Genomic DNA, 15,226 nt, shown 5'->3' on the forward strand with positions numbered 1-15,226 from the left:
GGTCCTACAGGGTCGGTGACCCTCGCCCTCAGCCCTTGCCATCACAGGGCTTGCCGTTGGTGTGGAGAGCGTGGTTTCCGGGGCCAGTCAGCTCTGAGCTCTGAATCCCCACGCCTTCGCCTGCTGTCCCCAAGTGTCTCCGTTGTAAAATGGGGGTCAATTTAGGAGGAACCTCCGAGGGCTCGGATGAGGAGTATGCCACCTAATAATGCACGCACCTTGTTTAGTACGCCTTTGCACACAGTAGACACTTTAAAAAAAAGCGAGCTGCTAGTATCACTGTTGTAGTCATCATCACCATCATCATCATCATGTATGTACCCAGACCGGGGTGGGCCCAACAGCTTCCTAGAGGTCAAAGTCTCGGTTCAAATTCATCTGCCATCTCCAACATACTCAGAATCCTCTGAGCAAAGCGCACGCAAGTGGCATGGCCCGCTGGCAGCCCTGCACATGCTCGCCGTGCTCGGACCCTGGCGGCCAGCCCTCTTTCCTGGTGTCTCCGAGCTTAGAGGAGGAAACCCGGGTTTCACACCCAGACCCACCGCTTTCAGACCCAGGCCCGCTTTAAAGAGCAGGAAGCGAGACGCAGGGTGGGAGGTGGTTGGCCTTACTTGTCAAACGGTACCACCCACCCCACCAGGCGATTAGAGGACTCAGAGGAGGGAATCCGTGCGCGAGGTCCGGGTGAGCGCCCGGCCCGTGGTCAATGCTTGAAAAGACAGCTGTACACGTATGGAGCTGGGGATGTCACAGATGCAGACACCACAGGTCTAGAAGCACAGTCGATGGTCTTTGACAGTTCACAGTGTCTCAGACGGAGTTCCCCTGGTGAAAGCCACAGCCTGGCACTGGCACTGGCATTGGGGACCAGCATGCAAGGGTGAAGGTCAAAGGCTGCAGGGTGCCGGCTCTTCGGGTGCTTCCCGGGTGCCGGGTGCGGTGCTAGGTGCACTGCGCTGTGGCCTCACGGCAAGGCTGTGGGCAGGTCCTAGTGCACAGATGGGAAGGCTGAGGCGGAGCCCCTGGCCATCGCCACACAAGGAGTGAAGGGCAGGGCTGGAACCTCCCGGCCTCGGTGCAATTCCACAGCCTTAGTTTTCTCCACTGAACTAATACAGGGGGCTTGAGGATGCAGGCCTCCTGAGCAAGGCTGCTTCACTTCTGTTCTTCGCCTACAACAGCTGCCTGCATGTGTGTGCTGTATGTGCGTGCGTGCATGTGTGTGTAGGGTCTCCAGTGAGTTTGAGGCCCTGGGGGCAGCTGTCTGGGGAGGCCTGGCTGGCTGGATTCCAAGGGAACCCTTAGCTCTGCTGTCTGAGGCCCATAGGTGGCACTCTGACACTGTGTGCTGGAGCCCCAGCTGGCGCTGGGAAAACCACTAGGGAGCCCCGGTCCCCAGAGTGAGTCTGCCCCTCAAGCCTGTCTCTACACTCACAAATCCCCCGGAGAGGCCGGGAATGCTGGCTCCCGCTCAGCCTGTACCAGGTGTGGGCGTCGGACGGGCCCCAGGGCTGTCCCGAAACTCTTGGCTTGTCCAGTACATTTGAACGGGTGCCCTGGTAAGGCTGGAGTCGGAGAGGGTCCTGGGGGAGAGGGTGCAGTCACAGCTTTGCCGACCCCGTGAGGTGGCCTGAGGGGGGCTCAGCTAACCGGGAAACTTCCAGGGGAAAAGGCAGGGCTCTGGAATCCTCTAGTCTGGGGTTCCATCCTAACCCTACTGCTTACAAGCTTTGGAACAAGGAGTCAAGCCCTTTCAACGGTCTGAGGCCCTGTCTCCACCTCTGTAAAGTGGGAATTAATGAGTCCTTCCTCTCCAGTTTGCTGGGAGTGTTGAAAAAGAAAAGGTGAGTAAAATGCCAAGCAGACAGCCTGACCTCTGGTGGCGCAGGGAATAGAGCGTCGAAGTGGAATGCTGAGGTCACTGGTTCAAAGCCCTGGGCTTGCCTGATCAAGGCACATATGACAAGCAATCAATGAACACTAAAGTGAAGCAACTATGAGTGATACTTCTCGCTCCCTCTCCTCTCTCGTCTCTCTGAAAAATCAATCAATAAAATAAAATAAAAAAGCCCAGCAGACAGGTTGGGACACAGTCCATAGTCTGTAGGGGGCGCTGTGGAGCTGGGTGAGAATTCAACTGCATTTCTGGGAGGGCAGAAGGGAGAGCCAGGCTCTCCACCCCCTTGCTGGCTGACCCGAGCCTGTCAGCAGTGTGGTGGGTGTGGCTGACCTGAGCCTGTCAGCAGTGTGGTGGGCGTGGCTGACCCGAGCCTGTCAGCAGTGTGGTGGGCGTGGCTGACCCGAGCCTGTCAGCAGTGGGGTGAGCGTGGCTGACCCGAGCCTGTCAGCAGTGTGGTGGGCGTGGTGGTCCCTAGGACTTATAACCCCCCATCCTTATAACCTCCTAGGGCTGGAGCCCACAGGGCTGGGGGCCCTGAGGGCAGAGGTGGGTGTGGGGGTTGTCTGGAGACCCCCTTGGAAAGGAAGCCAGGAGAGTGAGTTTAACAGATGCCCCTACTTAGAAGTCTCTCTGAGACTTAACTCGCCCACGTTTAACAAAGGAACTGTTACACTTCCTCTTTATCTCAGAGTGTCACTGTCGAGACTCAGTGGGGTCCTCGGTGATTGGCATGAGCACGATGAAACTAGGCAGCCCCACCAGTAGAACAGGAGCGTTACCGGCAAATGCCATGCTGGGGTCACCTGTGACGTGGAGACAGCCAGGCGGCCCTCGGGGCGCAAACGGTGCAGAGGGACGTCCCGTCTCACCTTGTAGCCGTAGGGGCAGGCGCAGCGGTAGAGCTCCACAGGGTCCTGGCTGCACGTCCCGTTGTTCTTGCACGGGCTGGACAGGCAGGCATTGCACTTGGCCACAATGTTGATGTCCACTGGCCCTGGACGGCAAGACCACAGAGTGTTGGTGGCAGGTCCCCAAACCAGCTCGCTGCCACACCTCCCGCCCTCTCTGCTCTGGCCCCTTCCTCAGCCAGCTGCCGGACCCTCCCCATGTCCACGCACAGAGGGCAGCTGGCCCTCCGCCGCCAGTACATCCAGTCCAGCTAGAGTCCCATTAATTCAGCCATTGTCTGGGGAGGGGGAAAAATCACAGCAGGACATCATTCAGAGGCACTTCTGCGGTCAAATCAATTACTGTAATTAGCCTGATCCGATTTTGGCGCTAATCTGCAAACAATGCACCGTAATTAGAAACCCCTCATGCCCTTTTTGTTGTTGTTGTTCGGGGACCTCCCGTTCCTCTGCCCCAAACACCCCTCCCCAGGGGACTGCCTGTAACAGGCTAAGGAGGACGCAGTGTCCGGGCCAAAGAAGTCCGGCTCGGAGGACCCTCTCATTGGTGGGAGGAAGTGAGAAACAGGCCCAGAGGACACAGCCATGGAGCTGACGATGATGGCGGACTGTGCTCGGGTACATTCCGTGTCACGACAGTCTCCCCTGTGTGCTAGCTGGGCTGCAGGGAGGGATGTCACGGTCCCCGCACAGAGCATGGCTGTAGCCAGCTCTGACAATACGCCCCGGATAAACAGGCCCTGCTTAATGCGAGGGCTTTAAATGAACCCGAGATAACAGTCATCAACTTGGAGACTGGGTTAAGGGTGAGCGAGCGTGAGCGGGGCCATTTCTGGGCTGGCTGCACAGAACGGCGTGATGGAGAGCCAGAACCAGGGGCTGAGCACAGGCTTCCCACGAGGCAGGGGAGACTAGCTGTCCCGGGGGGATGGTGTGTCCCAAGGACACCGTGATGTTTTAGGGGCTATTAAAGTATATTGGTTAAAACAAACAAACAAACAAACAAACAGAAAACATGAAGGCTCTCAGAGCTCAGCAAAGGACATTAATGAGCAAGTGTGCTGTACATATGAAAAGCGAATTTTTGAAAAAAAAAAAAAAGCATTTCCCAGGTGGTACCGCTGCTCACACTCCTTTGGGGAAATCGGTTTGGCAGTGTGTGGGAAGACCAGAAACAACAGCGTGTACCCTGGCTCCATCGTTCCTGTTTCCTGAATCTTATCCAAGGACGTGATTTGAAACAGAGAAAGACTTCGATGCATCAAGAGGAAGGGGAAAAACTGAAAACCCTCTACAGGTTCAAAAAGAAGTGGGCCGGGAAGATGTGCAGTATTACCGCTTGGCGCTCAAGGCCGTGCGCTCTGGAATCACAAAGACCCGGAATCCTCCGAACCGTGGCCTTGAGACGCCGTTTAACCTCGGCCAGCCTCGTTTGTTTTTGCTTTTTTTTTTTTTTTAAATGAGGGGGATTCTAGTGTGTGCCCCACGGAGGTGCTGGGAAAGTAGATAATTAATACACGGAAAGTGGAAACAAAATGAGGCAACACGTGAAAAAAACGCTTCACGCCACGCCTGCCGCCTGATAAGCACCCGTGGTCGTTTGTTACCGTAATGACGCAGTCCATCAAAGTCACATGGGTCAAAAGCTGCCTGGGAAAAATGCCTGTGCTTTAAGAATGCTGGGTTAAAAAAAAATGCAGGTTAAAGAATGTCTCAGCTGTGCAAAAGTAGACAGAGGAAGAGGTCAGGGCGGAGGCGTGGGCAGAGGGACCCGGGGAGAGAGTGGCGAATGGATGCCTCGATGCCGGTCCACACCCATTTCAGCACCTGAGCCTCTCTGTGCGACTCACGGAACAGACGGAACAGACGGGGCAGTGGTTGTAGGAGTCCCATCTGCCGAGGTGGAGGAGATGGGACTGCGGGGGGTGGGGGGAGCAGGGCAGACCCCAAGGGGGAGGGACAGGGGGAGGGACAAGGGGAGGGGAGGCGTCGGCACCCACCTTTGCACTGGAATCTGTGGGTGGGCGTGGTGAGAAGGAGTCGGTCAGCCATGGGCTCGGGGCTGCTGCAGCGGGCGATGCCGGGCTCCTTGTACCCTGCCTTCACCCACTCCGACAGCCAGCGCAGACTGCAGTCACAGTGCAGGGGATTGGTGCCCAGTGCCCTAGGAGGCAGAGCAGGAAGTCAGGGTCCCCCCACCCAGCTTGGCCCACAGGCTCCCGAACATTACCCCTCTGGAAAAAACAGAATTTTCAGACTTTGGCTAGACTAGGGGTGTTTGGAGGACCAGTGGACTCCACACTGCACCTCCAATCCCTGGAGATGTTCCAATCCCCCCACCCCCTGAGCCCCTTCCATTTCTGAGGCTCCTCCCCGCCCCCCCAAGACAATCCTTAACTCCACCTCAACCCTGGAGCCTCCGGGAAGCTTCCCGGGCCTCTCATCTCATTGTCTGGCTCTCTGGCCCCACTGAAGGGTCCCCTGGAGGAAGTACTTCACAGGGAAGGTTTTGATACCTGGCAGGCTGCGCTGATGGGGCTCAGAACACACCAGCCTCCAATGTGCCACTTTGTGAGACTGATTGTTTCGAGCTGAGGGTGCTTGAGAAACAGCAGGTGCAGGGAGGGCTCCCTGACACCTCCCTTTCTACCTAAAAGCAGGTCACATTTCCTGAGAAAGGTGTCCTCCCTGCACCTGGTCGCCAGAGACTGGGAATCTCTGTACAAGCAGCCTTACTAAAATAACCCAGTCTTGCATTAAGCTTCCCCAATTCCTTGTAGTCACCGTCCCACAGCTTATGGCCCCTACCCCAAGCCCCTCTGTCTTGTCTTAGCCCCTCAAGTTAGCATTCCCTTTTTTCTTTGAAGACTCCCATGTACACATAAAAATATTAAATGCATCTGTCTCGTGCCGGGTTAATCCCCGGGCCAGCCGGGACTGAGGAGTGGAGGGGAAGTGCTTCCTCCTCACACCACTCGGCGTGGAGGTGAGCCGACATCTCCAGGAAGAAAACACTAGAGCTCTGCTCTTTTTTTCTTTTAAAGCATATTCTTTAACATTTCTATTTTGAATATTCCATCATATGCGTGTATAACATGTCAGTTTATGTGTGCAGTATGCAGATAACGAAATGACACGGAGGAGGCTGTAGACTCAAACATTTTCACGGGCAGAGGTGGGTTCTAAGCAATAGTTAGGGCCTCCGTGTCCCCTGTTGCGTGAGGGGACGGGACCCGAGACAGAGTGGTACGGAGTGCAGGCTTTGGAGTCAAGGCAAACCGGAGCTGGACCAGAGCTTGGCCACCGCCAGCTGTCCCGTCCTCGGATGAATTCTTTAGCCTGTTTCATTTCCATCGTGTATAGGAAGGGGGTGCAAACGCTCATTGCAGTAAGAAATACACGAGATAGCTCCCCGGAAGTGCTGAGCGCATAGTGACACTTGTATGTTCTTACTCAGTCCGTGTTGACATTGATCACACCACGGACGACGCCTCTGCAGGCAGCTGAAGCAGAGCCCCCACAGCGTGTACAATGCGGGCGCGCCACTGCAGGTAATCCGTGCCCCCTGCATACCGACACGCGCACGGGGCCGCCGTTTGCCGCGGCACCATAACGACGTTCCGTTTGGGGTGCGTGCACACTGGGGAGAGAAACACGGCTACTTACAGATGGGAAAGGGACGTCAGGTCGTTGAAGGAGCCCTCGGGGACGCTGGAAATGTCGTTGCCATGGAGGGTCCTGAGGCAGAAGCACACGCAGGCAGGGGGGTTTAACACCCAGACACATCTGAACTCAGGGCAGACCCTCGGTGTCCCAGGCCGGCCCGGTCACCCTTCAGTTCCACCCAAGCCCCACCGCCAGCAGCAGCGGGTACCGTGTGTGTCTCCAGCAGGGATGTCGGGGGGCGGGGGGGGAGAGGGTTTGGGGAAAAAACAGGGTGCACTTCGGCAACGAAGAGCCTGGGATGGAACTGGTCCTACTACTCATGGAACACAGGCTCAGCGACTTGACTTTTTGGCCCCCCATTTTTGCACCCAGAAAATGGAGAGATCTTCACCCGAGGGAGGCGCTGGGGTTTTGGAGACAGTGCGAAAAACTGCGGTTGAGACACTAAGTTCTGGAGCCAGGCTGACCCCATTCAAACGCTGATTCTGCCACCAACCAGCTGTGTGACGGGGGGGGGGGGGGGCAAAGTTACTACCCTCTCTGTGCCTCCGTGTCCTACTGTAGAACGGGGAGGAAAGTACAGAGACTCGCCACAGGGTGGCTGTGGGTGCGTTAATCTGGGCAGAGCCCGTCTGTCTCCCAGTGCTCAGTGATTAACCTTCATTAGTCTCTGTGAAAGGGTCTGGGAGAATGTCCGGGGCAGATCGAGAAATTGGTGCCCCTTCTATTCACTTTAAGAGCTTTGGCCCTGGCCGGTTGGCTCAGCGGTAGAGTGTCGGCCTAGCGTGCGGAGGACCCGGGTTCGATTCCCGGCCAGGGCACATAGGAGAAGCGCCCATTTGCTTCTCCACCCCTCCGCCGCGCCTTCCTCTCTGTCTCTCTCTTCCCCTCCTGCAGCCAAGGCTCCATTGGAGCAAGGATGGCCCGGGCGCTGGGGATGGCTCTGTGGCCTCTGCCCCAGGCGCTAGAGTGGCTCTGGTCGCAACAGGGCGACACCCAGGAGGGTCGCAACATGGCGACGCCCAGGATGGGCAGAGCATCGCCCCTGGTGGGCAGAGCGTCGCCCCCTGGTGGGCGTGCCGGGTGGATCCCGGTCGGGCGCATGCGGGAGTCTGTCTGACTGTCTCTCCCTGTTTCCAGCTTCAGAAAAAAAAAAAAAAAAAAAAAAAAAAAGAGCTTTACGGGAACTGAGAAATGCTGTCATCCCAGCACGGGTGACAGGAAGGTGAATACTCGGCTCCTGAGGAAATAGCCAGGGAGCCTGACACTCGTCTTAATGGGAAAGGGCTTGGTATCAGCCACACACACACACGTGTGGGTCTGGCGCCCGTGTGCATCTGAGTGAGTTTTCTAACAGCATGTCCAAGGGGCCGGGCAACCGGCCTGGTATTAATCATCCCTCCCTGCGCCCCGCGGTGCGGTAGCCAGGAGCTGTTCGCACCTGCGGAGCGGTGGTGGGTTTCAATACACGCCTGGAGAACAGGTCTGGGAACAAAATTGAATGAGCGTTGCTTCGCTGCTCAAGTAATAACATGAGCCAATCCACAATTCACAGATTATACCCTCCACTGAAGGATTAACTGTCAACTGCGTACCCCAAATCCCCAAACTGATGGCTCACTCTGGGTCCGGCCTGTGGAGAGCACGGTGGCTGAAATTCACAGGCACTCAAAGGCGTCCTCAGTGCCGGCCGGGCACAGACCCCTGCACTGTGAGGGGAGCCCCAGGGACAGAAAGGGGTGATGAGCGTTGACTGGGGAAGTGTAAACAGGGTAACAACTCATGCATTGGCCCTTTCATCTTCCATGTAGCTGATGTGAGCCTGCCCCGGGCCCTCAGCTGAAACAGAGACGTAAGCTCAGTTATACTCAGCGTAGAACAGAGGCTCCCACACTGAGCACTGAAGCTTGTTCACGGGCAGACTTCTGAGCCCTGTTCCCGGAGATTGACTCAGGGGGTTTGCGTGGGGCCTAAGAGGGTTCTCACAAGCTTCCGGGTGACGCTCCTGGTCCTCTGAACCACGCTTAGCTGCCTTAGCTTGTCACCTTCATCACCCTAAGCATCCCCTGCTCCCCTCCCCAGGACAGCAGGAAGAGGGGGACCAGTCCTCTAGACCAGAGTGATCAGGTAGCTTCTCACCTCCCTGGGTAAGACGGGGCTTACAAGCCCTTCCTAACCGCTTTTATCAGTATCGTTTAATCTCTAATTCGTGTGGCTTTTTATGGATCACACCGGCCCCTGCCTGCTATTAACTTGGATGACTTCATGGCTGCCTGCTGTTTGGCAAACGCACCCTACCCTGTGGTTAATCATTTCTGAATGAGGCCTGGGCCCCTGGCAAGGCACGAAGCCCTCATTTAAAAACACCAAATGACCCAAAGGCAGCTTTGGCGCTGTGACTCCTGTAAGCCCCGCTCCCATTTATTATGAACCGAGCCGCTGGGATCTCCGTGAACTGCAGGGTAACGGCGGCTGTGATTTACTAGGACAACAATGCGAAAGAAACCTGCCTACCCTGCAGGTTCCCGCTCCTGCCTTGGTCCCCAAAGAGGAAGGCTTGCACGTCTAACCACCGTCCTGCGGAACGCCGGGGGGTGGGACAGGTGTGCCCTCCAGGAAGCACTTAGCACTGCCCTCTTCTCCCCAGCCCTCCTCCCAGCTGCTGAACTCCCAAAGACTCATCTTCAGGTGCCTGGGGCTCTGTTTCCCCTCCCGAGAGTGTTCAAGGCCAACTCGGGACCTCCGGGATGCCAAGGAGGCTACCAGGAGAGCAAGGCGAGGACACGACCTCCCCATGTCAGCTGCAGGCCCGCCGGAAGCCACAGGCTCCCAGGGTGTGCGATGGGTGTAGGAACTGCCCTCATTCTAAATGTGGGCTGGGGCAGGGAGATCCTCTTCCTGGCAGGCTGGGCCTCTCCCCGCTCGGCTGGGGGTTCAGGTCTGGAGTCAGGCTGCCTGGGTTCGGATCTCTCCCTGACAACCACCGGCAGTGTGAGCTCAGACAGTTCACCTTTCTGTGCCTCCGTGTTTTCATCTCACAAATAGACGCATTCTTCGTAGTTCCTTGTGGTAGTTCTCTCTTGGGGGATGTGGGTTCCTTGCTTCGATCTCTTTTCTGTAGCGGGTTCCTCCCTGCTCTCTAGGGGATCACTCTGCCCCCACGCCCAGTCCAAGTGGTTTGGCCTCCTGGGCAGAGCTGTGGCTCAGGTGTGCCCAGTGGGCGCCTCAGTCACTGGTATGTGACCCAAGTGGGCCAACGTGAGACATTTTAGGGGCTTTGTCTGGAACTACGAGGACAGAGGCAGAAAGAGACACGTCTCTGACAGTAACGTTGGAGCACCTGCCCCCAGCCCTGGAGCCCAATGACCGACTGCTCCTGAATTCTTCAGTTGCCTGCGTTGCTAAATTCTCTTTTTATGCTAAAGGTGGTCTGACCCGATTTTCAAGAAGTGAACGAATATAGTGCTTTTCAAGCTGGTTGCGAGGATTAAAAGATACGATGAGAGCGGGTCAGACGGCACGGCGCTCGACGCAGGGCCTGCGTATCCTAAGCCCTCGCTCACGCCAGCTGTGCTTATTGTTAGCGTCACCACGACCCCCCCACACCTTAAGTTCTTGGATGTGTTTTGGGGCCAGTCTTCCCAAAGCATCATCCAGGTACAGTAGAAGCCTGAAGGCATGCAGCCCTTAGGTCTCCAAGGTGGCATGAGCCCATGACGGGGCCCCGGACGAGCAAGAACACGCCCCGAGTGCTGGCAGTGCCAGCTGTGCCCCTCACCGTGCTCCCGAGCCTTTCACTGCCCCCGCCCTTTAATTCCCGTCGGAGGCCTTTCTGGGCCTCTTTTTTTTAAAGAGGTCACGTCCCTCCAATCTCCAAGAACAGCCTGCAATGGATGGCACTAAAAATAGCTGGTAAGCTCTGCAGGGGAAGGAGGTGGACGTGGTGGAGAGAGCCGGGGACACGGGCTCCTGTCCTATCGGATGGCCGGACTGCCTCCCTCTTTCTGTTCCTGCCCCAGGTCCATGTTCCAGCCACACGTGTAGCCTTGTAGCCTCCTATCATCCCCCAGGGCATCTGCCCTTCCTGACCTCAGGGACCTCCGTGCCCCCTGCCCACCATGTTCCTCACTCCCACCCCTCCTCAGGGAAGTCCCCCTGGCTCCGCAGACTCAGCCCTTGGCGCAGAAGTGAAGAGCGAGGCTTCCGAGCGCAAAGGCTCTCGGGTTCGCGTCCGCCTTCACTATCCACCGGCATCGACGGCTCGGCGGGCTCCCGGGGAAGGACCAACGAGAGAAGGGCCTTGGCCTCGTCTCCCAGCCTTTCTGGATCTGTCTTCTTATCTCACAGATGAGAGGTTCGGACGGGAACATTTCTGAGACCGACTTCCCAGTTCTAAAATTCATAATTTAACTTTTTAATGTTTTTTGTTTTTGGTGGCACCAAAGGGCCAAACTTGGACCGCGGTTGGGAGGTTCAAAAGGACCCCCCTTTTAAGCTCACCAGAATGATCGCGTGTTCAACAGCTGGTCAGAAACGGAAGAGGGATGTCGGAGTAGGGAGTGAGCTCCTGGTCTCTGAAGGTAATCAAGCAAAGGGCAAGTGGAGCCCGTTGCAGGTGTGTCGTAGGGAGAATCTATGCAGTCGGTGGGCGTGCTGAACTTTTGCCCCACGTGCGCGAACAGCACACACCGTCCAACTTCAGGGACCAGGAGCTAAAAATACCAGGGATGACGAATGACAAGGCGCACATGCCAGATCAGCCCTCCCAGCGCTAACTCCTTCCAGGTGGCTCTCCTGCGGCTGGCGCTGGACAGGGACTGCTGGGACCACACGCACACCAGGCACGTGGCTCGGTGTGGGGCAAAGGTCAGGGAACACACAGGTCCCCGAAAAAGGATGTGAAGGTCGATGAGAATGTTCTCCTCTAGCTGTTCTTAGATGAGGAGCCAAGGAGGAAAAGCACATTTTCACGCAATGTTTTATACTCAGGGTCTCCCTGAGTACCCTACCGCCGTGGTCTGTGAAATGTATACACACACACACACACTCACACTCACACACACTCACACATGCACACACACACTCACACACACACTCTCACACACACTCACACACACTCACACACACACTCGCACACACACTCACACACTCACACTCGCACACACACACACTCTCACACACACTCGCACACACACTCATACACACACTCACACTCACATACACACACTCACACACACACTCACACACTCTCGCACACACACACACTCACACACACACTCATACACACACTCACACATACACACACACTCCCACACACACACACACACGCGTGTCAGGTCTCCCCCCAGCACTCTTTAGCCTCTGCCCATGGCTGAATCTCGAGGCTCGTTCTCCTCCACCCCAAACTGCCAGCAACCCCGGGTCTCTGGTCATTTCTGAAATTTTAATCAAAATAATGAATCCTTTAAAAAAAATAAGAGAATAGACAAATGCTTATGTGTAGTTGCAGATACTGCAGTGACTGATTAAAAAAAAACACCGCCTATCCTTCTGTCCCCACTCCCTCAATTGTACACAAACACGCCACTGTCTTCATTCACCTTTCACTCTGGGCTTCGTCTATTACAGAAACGACTCAACACCAACAGTCAGCCGTCAATGCCTGTTTTCATTTGTCGATGTTCCCTTACAGCCCTTCCTCGTAGGTATAAATGTTTACGAGTCATGGTTGTAGCGTATGTGCGGATTGGGCTTGTTGCCCGCGTCACGCTATGGGGTGAACGCTTCCCCGCGCGGCCGTGTGGTACTCGTCTCCCTGCAACAACCGCCCCTCACTGACGGGCTGCCACACGCTTTCCTCAAGCATCTCTCCACTGGGGCATTCAGAGGCAGTATTTAAAACGTAGGTGAAAAATAACAGGGCAACCAGGATCTTAAACGCACGGAAGCTTCCCCGCACTTTGGACCCGTCTTGAGCATGCATTCCTAGATGTGCAGCGACCGGGAGAAAGCAGACAAATATGTATCATAAAAGAAATGTAGCCTATACACATTTTTATTTTTCCTGAATTGGCCCTTAATGCAGAAAACGGCTGCTCCCCGCTGCAGTGGGTGGTTGGAACGAGGGCCTCTAAGATCCCTCACAGATAAAATCTGCAAGATCCTACGATTCTAAAATCTTGATGCTAAAATCCTACTAGCTCTTAAAGTGAGGGGCAGGCCCAGCGTGCTGCATGGTCACGCGCAGCCCGGGTGAACCGATGACTGCCGTGATCCTGCAGTGGGACCCAGCGTGCAGAGGAAGAAGGACATTGGGTGATATTCATCCTACCACCCTGGCACATAGACAGACAGACAGGCAAACATTCCCTTCCTCCCTTTTACGTGCTGAGTCGCTCCAACCAGAACTACTCTAATTATGAACACATGCACCGAGATCCCATTAAAATGGGCTGGTCACACCCCGCCCTGGCAGCAAACCCGTGCACAGAACTGGAAGACTGGGATGGGGGATGGGAGAAGCAGGTTGGGATTGCGGGGGTGGGGGTGGGGGGGATGGCGGGAGGCGGGCGGGGGAGCAGGCCAGTGAGATGAGCCCGTGTCCCGCCCAGTGTGTTCAACGGGAAAGGGACAGGGTTCTGCTGATGTTTCTATTCTCCGAGTCCCAGGAGAGAATGGATAATAAATCAGTGACAATAACAGATAGCACAGTGTCGGCACGGGCACTCCTCTGCCCCCAGAGAATTGATTTTTAATAATAGCACGGATGACATGTGGCGGAGTTGTCGCTGACACTGGTGTTTTGTGGGCCTCGATAAATCACAGCAGCCTGGAGGCTCTGGGACGAGCCAGCTCTCTGGGCGCTGTTTGCTGACGGTGACTGGGTGCTGGGAAGGGTCCCAGGGCTCCGAGTCAGGAGGCTGGATCCTGCCACCCCCTGCCTGCTGGACCTTGGGCCAGTCCCTTCACCAACCCAGGCCTCAGTTTCCCATTCTTAAAAATGGGCACAAGCCTCTCAACCTCTCAGCACTATTGCATAAGGTTATACGAGACAAGGGCTATGAAAAGCCCCCCAAATAGGGTTGTCACTGTCACAGTAATAAAGGGCTGGGGAGGTAAGAAGCATAAAGGCTTGGGGGTCAGAGGGTCTGCCATCTCCGCCCTCATGGGAGCATCATTCAGAGGGTCCTCTGCGTGCCAGGTGGGAAGGTACAAAAATCAGGGGCAGTCAGGCCGAGGCTCGGGTGGCAGTGAGGTGCTATTCCTGCTTTTGCAAGGGCTGATGTGGAAACAGTGACGAGAAATGAATATTTATAAAGTGTTTACCGTGGGCCAGAGCTGTGCTAAGAGCTTGATGTGCAGTATCTCACTGAATCCTCATAAGAGCCTGGGAGGCAATTAGTATTATTATCTGATTTTATGGATGAGAGGACTGGCCGCTAGGGAGGGGCCGAGCTGTGCTGGAAAAGCAAGTGACTCCATCTGTCTCAGTGGGCTGTCCCCACTCCACGGGTAGGGCAGGGCCAGACAGGTGTCATAAGGTGACAGGGGGCCAGGTGCAGAGGCTGAAGACTGCATAACCTAGAAAGGGGAGGGAGGCCGGGCCAGGCAGGAAGGCAGAGGTGCACCCCGGGATGGCCAGGCCTCAGAGAGAACGTAGCGATTAGGGTTTGTATGAGAAACCTCCTAATATTTAAATGTGGGCAATTTATTCAAGCTTTGTTTTGGAAAAGAGATATGCTATGAGCTGACTCTCCTATTGCTAACTAATAGCTGTCTGTCAGGAGCCGAACTGGCCTGAGCCTCCAGCTGTGGTCTCTGCTGGACAAGCTGGGGTTCCTTAGGGTTCACAGTGTTAGCATCGCCCCTCTGAAGCTCGAGGGACCGACTGTGCAATAATGTCATCCAAGGAGCGGCTCTGTGCCGCCCACTCCGTGCTCCGCCGGTCTTCAGAATACAACCGCGCATCCTAAGCCTCGCAAGAGAGGTGCTACCCATCCCGTTTTCCACGCAAAGAGGCAGGAACTCAGAGGGGTTAGTGATCTGCTCAAGGTCCCACATGTGGTCGTGGGCTGGTACTGGACGGGCAGATGCCCCTTCTGTCCATTGGGCAAATAGGGGTGCTGGGTGCGGCGGGGGGGGGGAGAGGGGGGGACGTGGGCGTGGCGCAGAGGAGAGTGGCCCGCTGCCGCCCAGCCAAGTGCGCATGCTCGTACTCACAGCACTCGCAGAGACCGCAGCCCGTTGAAGGCGTGGATGGGGATGCAGCGCAGCTGGTTGTAGCTCAGGATCCTGCGGAAAAGGACACCGTGTCCCCGTCAGCGCTTCCCACCTCAGCGGCTCACAGGGGCGCGGGCCGCACCGTGGGTGGTCCAAGCCAACGGCTTGTCTCCCCCACTTGAATCTACAGACAGTAAAGGGAAGAGCAGGGGTCCCCAAACCTTTTACACAGGGGGCCAGTTCACTGTTCCTCAGACGGTTGGAGGGCCGGACTATAAAAAAAACTATGAACAAATCCCTATGCACACTGCACATATCTTATTTTAAAGTAAAAAAACAAAACAGGAACAAATACAATATTTAAAATAAAAAACAAGTAAATTTATTTTTATTATTATTATTTTTTAAATTTTTCTTTAAAGTTTTTTTTCTTTTAATTTTTTATTTATTCATTTTAGAGAGGAGAGGGAAAGACAGACAGAGAGAGAGAGAGAGAGAGAGAGAGAGGAGAGACAGAGAGAGAGAAGGG

General features: G+C 55.6%; 1 protein-coding gene across 2 annotated transcripts in view; it reads right to left on the bottom strand.

The window, feature by feature from the left end:
• The window catches only part of SLIT3 (slit guidance ligand 3), a 606,305-nt gene that overhangs the window by 52,860 nt on the left and 538,219 nt on the right, over positions 1–15,226 (bottom strand). For both annotated transcript variants that reach the window (XM_066273226.1, XM_066273228.1), the window contains exons 23-26: positions 14,698–14,769; positions 6,478–6,549; positions 4,812–4,975; positions 2,773–2,897 (exon numbers count right to left, since the gene is read on the bottom strand). In XM_066273226.1, the coding sequence (XP_066129323.1) occupies positions 2,773–2,897; positions 4,812–4,975; positions 6,478–6,549; positions 14,698–14,769 (433 nt within the window). The remainder of the gene's footprint in view (positions 1–2,772; positions 2,898–4,811; positions 4,976–6,477; positions 6,550–14,697; positions 14,770–15,226) is intronic.

The sequence above is a fragment of the Saccopteryx bilineata genome, chromosome 4 (assembly GCF_036850765.1).
Source record: "Saccopteryx bilineata isolate mSacBil1 chromosome 4, mSacBil1_pri_phased_curated, whole genome shotgun sequence".
NCBI classification, from domain to species: Eukaryota; Metazoa; Chordata; class Mammalia; order Chiroptera; family Emballonuridae; genus Saccopteryx; species Saccopteryx bilineata.